Raw genomic sequence first — 7,500 nt, 5'->3', positions numbered from 1 at the left:
ATCTGACATAAAGTCACATGTTTGCCATTTCAAAACACTGCCATTCAAAATGACACTACATGAGCTAATAGGCCACCATGTGCCACCTGGCCAAACACCTCAATGGTTAATTGTTACCACTTAAATCAGGAAGTAAGCACTATGAAAAGACCACAGGTGAGCGCCTTTTGTTTTACCACAACAATGGAAGACGTTGCAGAGAGAGGAAGAGGAAGAGGAAGAGGGAGGGGGAGAATGAGAGGGGGAGGAAGAGTGAGAGGTAGGGGTAGAGCTGGTAGAGGAGTTCATGGCCAAAGAAGACAACAACTTTCAAATGAAATCAGAGCAACCTTAGTTGATCATGTCATCAACCATGGGCTGACAATGCGAGAGGCTGGACAGAGAGTGTAGCCCAACTTGAGCCGTTTTACTGTCGCCTGTGTCATCCGGACATTTAGACTGGAGTACAGGTATGTAACCAACATTTATTTCACACTATGTAGTACACCCCATGCCATAGTGTATCAGTTGGGTGACACCTGTTTACTTCATGAATGGCTGATGTCATACACTAACTGCACAAGTTTCCTGTACAATTTACTCTAATGTGGGGGAAATATCTTTAGGCTGCATTGTCCAAGCCCTATATTTTTGTTTTTTTGTTTTTCTAAAGGACTGAGAGACGCAACCATGGTGGAGGAAGGGGCCAAATGTTCACCGGGGTACAGGAAGCTGCCATTGTAAACTTGGTTTTGGAAAATAATGAAATCAGATTACAAGAAATTCAAAGCCACATCATCCAAGACATCACCATATTCAACAACATTCAATGAGTCAGTCTGTCCACATTGGCTCGCATTCTCAAGCAAAACCAAATCAGAATGAAACAACTTTATAAGGTGCCGTTTGAGAGAAACTCTCAAAGAAACAAAGAGGTCAGACGAGCATATGTGGATGTAAGTACAATATTGACTGCGGTACACTACACGCAACATTGTTTCCCAGTGTACTGGATAACACCATATTGACTGCTTTTGTTCTTTGTTTTCAGGGAGTACTGGAAATGGATGCTCATGCAATCCCACATGAGGTCATCTTTATAGATGAGGCTGGGTTCAACCTAGCAAAGACCAGAAGAAGGTGGAGAAACATCATTGGCCACAGAGCCATTATAGATGTTCCTGGCCAACGTGGTGGGAACATCACAATGTGCGCTGCCATCTCCAATACGCATGGGGTCCTCCACCGTCATGCCAACCTTGGACCATACAACACAGCCCATATCCTCACATTTCTGGACAGATTCCACAACATTCTCATACCACCAGAGAGTATGAATGATGCAGACCATCAAAGAACTCGGTACGTTGTAGTATGGGACAACGTGAGCTTTCATCGTGCAGCCCCAGTCCAAAACTGGTTTGCTGGGGGATGGATAAGGCACTCAAGGCGCTTCTTCCCTCGATGTCTGGCAAGGGAAGATATTGCCTGTGATGTGGACGAGGCGTTGTGGCCAGACCCAGCTGTGCGGCAAGATGCTGCCTAATTATTTTTCTTGCCTCTTTTCTTTTTCTATATATTTTTTCTGCACATTTCTTCTGCAATTTTCTTTTTCAGTTTACTGTTTTTTGTGAGCATATTTTTGTTCAGTCCAATGTAAATATATCTGCTGTGCATATGTTGCACTGAGTTGTTTGGTGAAAAAAAAAAAAAAGTTTCAACAGCATGTGTGTGTTTCTGCAAATATTTCTGTGCATGTGAACAATCTGAAGAATTTTCTACAATTTGAACTATTTTAGTATTATGGCAAAGCATACTAAAGATGAGTGTGCTTTTCATTATGCCCAACAGTGTGTAGTTGGTTAGACAAAAATCTGGTAATATGAATGAAGTGTGTGCCATTTCGTGCAAACGTTTGATTTTGATAATGTTATATGTAGTTTTGGTTGCAGTGCTTCATTTTGCAGGATATATGAGGTATTTTGCAGTTTGGGTGTGTGGTGTTGTGAATGGTGTTAAGTATTTTGATAAAACCTGCCTAGTTTGCAAAATTGTGTTTTAGCAATTGGGAAAAACTGTAACATCTAAATGCAGTATATGGCTCCGTTTGGTGGGAAAGATACAGTTCCACCGCCAAGCGCTAGAGGGCAGGGTAGTTTGGATAGTGTGAGCCACAACTCACGTGCCGCAGCAACTCTCTTCTGTGCCGCAGCCATACAGGAGAGGAAGACAGAAAGACTTCCGTGTACAAACGTTTCATGTATTTTCAGGTGAAATATGCCCCGTTACTGTGCTGTAAAACTGTGCAAAAACCGTGGCGGAACACCCTCTAAAGAAAACAAGAGACTAAGCTTTTACCCGTAGGTTATATACTATTTTCCCATCACGTTTCAATATGTACATATACAGTCCTACTGCTAGCTAGCTTAACTAGCATGATCATATTGGCTACTCGCTAGCGTTGTGTATCCAGCAGTGCTCTCAAAACAAATAGTTAGCTGTCATAGAAAAACACAAACACTAGTATGGAAGCAATGCTTTTTATGTAATCTTGTGAATTTGGATGGGGCTGACAAATCTAATTAGGGCATGTCAACAAATGTAGCTATGTTACCAACATATTCCTGTTGTCTCCCCACAGGTTCCCCTTGCAAGATGAGGCCAGGCTGCAGATATGGGTAGACAACATGAAGCGAGAGGAGTGGACCCCCAGCAGACACCAGTACCTGTGTAGTGAACATTTCACTGAGGACTGCTTTGACCTGCGATGGGGGATCCGATACCTGAAACACACTGCCATCCCTACCGTCTTCCCTCACAGACATGACGTCAGTAGACACACACCACTTCTATGACACCCAACAACAAAACTAGCAGAAGTCTTAATGCACATTTCTGGAATAGTGACTGATATTAGAGTTTCACATTGGGTTGATCATGCACTTTACACTGATCGTCATTGCAGTGGACAAAGCATTGTGTTAGGATATTTTCTTTGGAATTCATCAGGGCTGGGGTCAATTCGATTTTAAGGCAGTCGATTCAGGAATTTATTTTAATTTAAAATTCAACAATGGAAAAACTTCTGAAATAAATAGCTTCTACTCCTCAGTTTATTGAGAAGTCATTGAAAATAGATGCTGTTTTTTCACATCTTGAATTGCTTTTTAAGTTTACCTGAATTGACTGCCTTGAATTTGAATTGACCCCAGCCCTGGAATTCGTTAAATTGCAAGTGCAACATCAAATCAGATTGTATTGGTCGCGTACACATATTTTGCAGCGAAATGCTTTTATTTCTAGATCCAACAATGCAGTATACCTAATAATACAAAGGAATACACACAAATCCCCAAAATAAAGAAATTAACACACTATACACACTATACATGGCTATAATATGATAGCATGATTTCTGTTCGTGTTTACCATCACTCTTTCCCCTCAGGATGAAGAGAAAACAGTTTCCACTAGTAAGAAGAACACCAAGCCCAAAACCAGGATATGCGACGCCAACATTGAACTCATCCGCTCCCCCTCCCCTCCTGGCAAGAATAAACCTCTGATTCTGAGAAGGAGAGTCAGAGTGAAACCAGTCGTGGTGAGTGTCCCTCCTGTCCCTAACCCTGAGGATGCCAGTGAATCTACGGTCACTACCCTGCTATATGAAAGACAGCTTGTTTCAGACGCAGAGGCCTCTACTCCTAGTGAAATGGTCCTGGGGGAGGTGATGCTCTCAGAGACCCAGGCTGCAGTGTGTGAGGTGACCGGAGAACTGCCTGGAGACAGTGGTGGGATACTGACAGCCTCTTGCTTGAACCTGTCTGCTGAGACACAGACACTGCAGCAGCTGGATACACTGGACTCCACGGTGACTGTGCTCTGCTGTGAATCCGTCGGCCCTGTCGGCCATTTCTCGGAATGTGAAGCCACAGTGGACGCCCTCCAGGCGGTCCTCGGTCAGACGTTTAGGATCTTCCCTCTGGAGCTACGGAGGGAGGAGGGGGTCGGAGACGGGGAGGAGGGCCCCGGGGAGGGGGAACACATCTCGGTGTACGAGCACTCCTACTCCAAACAGGACACGGACAAGGAACAGCTGTGGAGTAAGATCGCCAGCCTCCACACCAAGATCATGGAGTTGGATAGGAGAGAGGAAAGCACCATGGGTAAAATACGATCGCTTGAGAGCGAGATGGCACATCTGAAGAAGAACAACATTTTTTGCAAAGAAAAGCAGAAAGTACTAGAGGACTATATTACTTCTGCGTTGCTCTAATGTCTTAACCGTAGTGCTTTGTTTCCATTAACATCTGTGTCTTTTTAATTAGATGTTTTTGGTATAGTTATTACAGGGTTATTAGTCTCAATCACTTGTACTTATTTATTACCTGTTTACATGTTTCACCAAGAGTTATATTACGTACTAGTAGTGAGTCCCTTTGTTTCTCAAAGAGCATTGGCCAAGGCCTGTAATCTGTTCTCCATCTCGTTCTAGGCAGGGGATCCCTGTCCTTCCATATGTCCCCACTAGGTGACACTGTGTCTTTAAGAGCCAGGATCAATCGGATAGGCCATTACATTTACATTTTAGTCATTTAGCAGACGCTCTTATCCAGAGCGACTTACAGTTAGTGAATACATATTATTATTATTATTTTATTTTTTTATATACTGGCCCCCCGTGGGAATCGAACCCACAACCCTGGCGTTGCAAACGCCATGCTCTATCAACTGTAGCCATGGCACTATGCACTACGGTTTCATGCTTAGATGTCACTGACATAAATTGTAAATATTAGTGGTGTAATTCTGAGCGTTTTAAGGGAAGCGATATTACCAATACTTGTGCTACAGATGGTTGCTTGTTTTATTCAGTGATATAGTATCGTAGCAAATCTACAGTGCGGTCATACAGGTCCTTACTTTGCTTGTTATTTATGTGTAAAAAGGCATATGTTTTTCACCAATGTTTTATTATTATTTCGATGGTAACAAGTAACCTGCAATACATAAGTATCCAAGTAATTGAGACGATTCCACCGTTTTAGGTGTGAGTTGTTGGTTCTAATTAAATGTTTGAAAAGGAAAAGGCGCAATGCTTTTGCTCACTATTAAAAACATTAGTTTATTCAAGCAACTATTTAAAGCTTGACATTTCGGCCTTCATCAATGGCCTTCATCAGAACAGGTGCTGATAAATAAACAGGTTCTGATGAAGGCCATTGAAGGCCGAAACGGCAAGCTTTTAATAGTTGCTTAAATAAAATAATGTTTTTAATGGTAAACGAGCATTGCGCCTTTCAAAGATGATCTAAGTTTTTGGTTCTAACTCACGTCATTACTTTCCCAGGCCATTGTTACAGTATGTTGTGTGTTTGAATACTCCCTTTCCGGGTGTTTTAGGCCCCGGTTAATCTGGTGTATATGGTGTGCACTCGCATTAGCTCTGATCTCGCCGTGACACTGGAGCAAGAGCACCACCACATCTGTCAGTAAACCGACATTATTCGAGAAACGTATATCTGTTGTCTTTCTACACCGCCTGTCCTGAGTGAGTATCTGTCTCTACCTGCCTTCTCTAACGTGACCCCGCTAGGGTTAGGCTAGCATTCCATCAGAGCAATAGCAGAGAGATAAATAACATTTAAGTCATTTAGCAGACGCTCTTATCCAGAGCGACTTACAGTTAGTGAATACATATATATATATATTTTTTTTATACTGGCCCCCCGTGGGAATCGAATCCACAACCCTGACTTTGCAAACACCATGCTCTATCAACTGAGCTACATCCCTGCCGGCCATTCCCTCCCCTACCCTGGACGACACTGGGCCAATTGTGCGCCGCCCATGAGTCTCCCGGTCGCGGCCAGCTGCGACAGAGCCTGGATTCGAACCAGGATCTCTAGTGGCACAGTTAGCACTGCGATGCAGTGCCTTAGACCACTGCGCCACTCAGGAGTTAGCATAACATCTACATAAAGCACCACAGCATTGATACAAGGGCTGCTTGTAGGCTATTGTGAGATGAAGTGAGGTCTAATCCCAGTCTTCTCGGAAATCGATAAAATTGCTTTGAAGTGCACTTTGCAGCATTGCAGATGTGACTAAAATGTAAATGTAATCAATCAATAATCTCAGTATGCATGCAGTGTCTTTTTACCTGAGATCAATCAGGGAAACGTCACACGCCTCATAGAGCCACTCTGAAGGCAAACTTAGGACATTGTCACTTTCCCAGTTTATTGATTGATCTCAGGTAAAAAGAACAGCATGTATACTGAAATGATTGATTGATTACTAGCCATGTCTGCAAAGTGCACTTCAAAGCAATTGTATCTATTTTTCTGAGAATACCTTTTAAGCAGTAATGAAGAAGCTGGGGACTTCACTGATGTTTTAAAATCATATAGGTTGACTTTGATAATGTAATGATAGGCCAATAGGACCTGTCTTTGGATCTAGATGATTGGCCCACACCCTTGTTCTGTGTCTGTCCAATAGAATGTAGCAGAAGCACAAACACAAGGACACACAGCACCCAATCATGTCATAGGAAAACAATCATATTTGTCCAATGACTGATGTTAATTGCTGTGCTTGTGGGTTTCAATGCAGTACCTTTCTGCTCTCAACACATCTAATGAACGTTATATTATATTAGAACATGGCCCTCAAAATGGCAGGCCTATTTTCCTCATCATTCTTCTGCCTTGAGGATCACTCCTAGTCATATGACTGCAGCTCTGTTCGTTGCCAAGTGATAGTCTAATCCTGTTTGTGTCCTAGGTCCTATGGAGAATGCAAACTGCCATCGGGCAGGCTTTGTGTCTGCACTGCACCAAGCCAGTGGGGTATTCCAGAAAGCAGGATTATTAATTTAGCCAGTTAACTTTGATTAACAGCCACATATAATTATTTGTGACGAGTACTGAGGATACGAAGAGGCAGGACGCAGACACAGGAATTAACAATGTAAAGGTTTACTGAACACTGAGCAAGAGAACAACAAAGAGCGAGTACACGACATGACACTAACAATCACACACAACATCACACTGAACAGTCCAGGGCTATATAGGGGTGGTGATGAGGTAATTAGGGTGCGTTGGGTTTCCATTCCGGTGTTGCCGAGGTGGTGCGCTCAGTAGACCGGCGAATCAGAGCACAGGAGGGGAGCAACGGGAGGAGACGTGACACTATTGATGTTCTGGTTGATTAAGAAGGCCTTTTTTTTTTAATTGGTTGTTGTAGTCCATATTTCTCAAAACTATGAAGTTATTTCAGGCAATTTTGGACAGTTAGCTGGTTAACTCATTGATCCAGCTTTCTGGAACAGACCCCTGTTCACAGAGTTTGTGTGGATACAGGAATAACTCCAGTTATGGTTGAACTGAAAATCTAAGCCCTGACTTTTGTCTTAGAAAAGTATTTAATTGTACCTGTAGTCATTACAAAAGACGAGGTCGTTAGGTGCTACTGCCACGTTGTGTGGACAGTAAATTTTTTAAAATGACAATT

At 42.7% G+C, this 7,500-nt stretch overlaps 1 protein-coding gene across 1 annotated transcript; it reads left to right on the top strand.

Moving 5' to 3' along the window:
* Positions 1-2,189: 2,189 nt before the first annotated feature.
* LOC311120102 (THAP domain-containing protein 5-like) lies at positions 2,190-5,520 on the top strand. Its single transcript, XM_084194717.1, has 4 exons — positions 2,190-2,339; positions 2,621-2,807; positions 3,428-4,549; positions 4,717-5,520. The coding sequence occupies exons 1-3, from the start codon at positions 2,257-2,259 to the stop codon at positions 4,253-4,255; spliced, it is 1,098 nt and encodes a 365-aa protein (XP_084050843.1). The 5' UTR covers positions 2,190-2,256; the 3' UTR covers positions 4,256-4,549; positions 4,717-5,520.
* The last annotated feature ends 1,980 nt before the right edge of the window (positions 5,521-7,500 follow it).

This window comes from Coregonus lavaretus, assembly GCF_964263955.1.
Source record: "Coregonus lavaretus genome assembly, contig: HAP1_SCAFFOLD_3503, whole genome shotgun sequence".
Lineage (NCBI taxonomy): Eukaryota > Metazoa > Chordata > Actinopteri > Salmoniformes > Salmonidae > Coregonus > Coregonus lavaretus.
The sequence above is the reverse complement of the archived record's forward strand: the minus strand, read 5'-3'. Positions and strand labels throughout refer to the sequence as shown.

Coding starts and splice junctions, on each gene's coding strand:
- LOC311120102 (XM_084194717.1), top strand. CDS start 2,257: ATGCCCCGTTACTGTGCTGTAAAACTGTGCAAAAACCGTGGCGGAACA. Junction 2,340..2,620: donor AAGAGACTAAGCTTTTACCC/GTAGGTTATATA, acceptor GTCTCCCCACAG/GTTCCCCTTGCAAGATGAGG. Junction 2,808..3,427: donor TCTTCCCTCACAGACATGAC/GTCAGTAGACAC, acceptor CTTTCCCCTCAG/GATGAAGAGAAAACAGTTTC.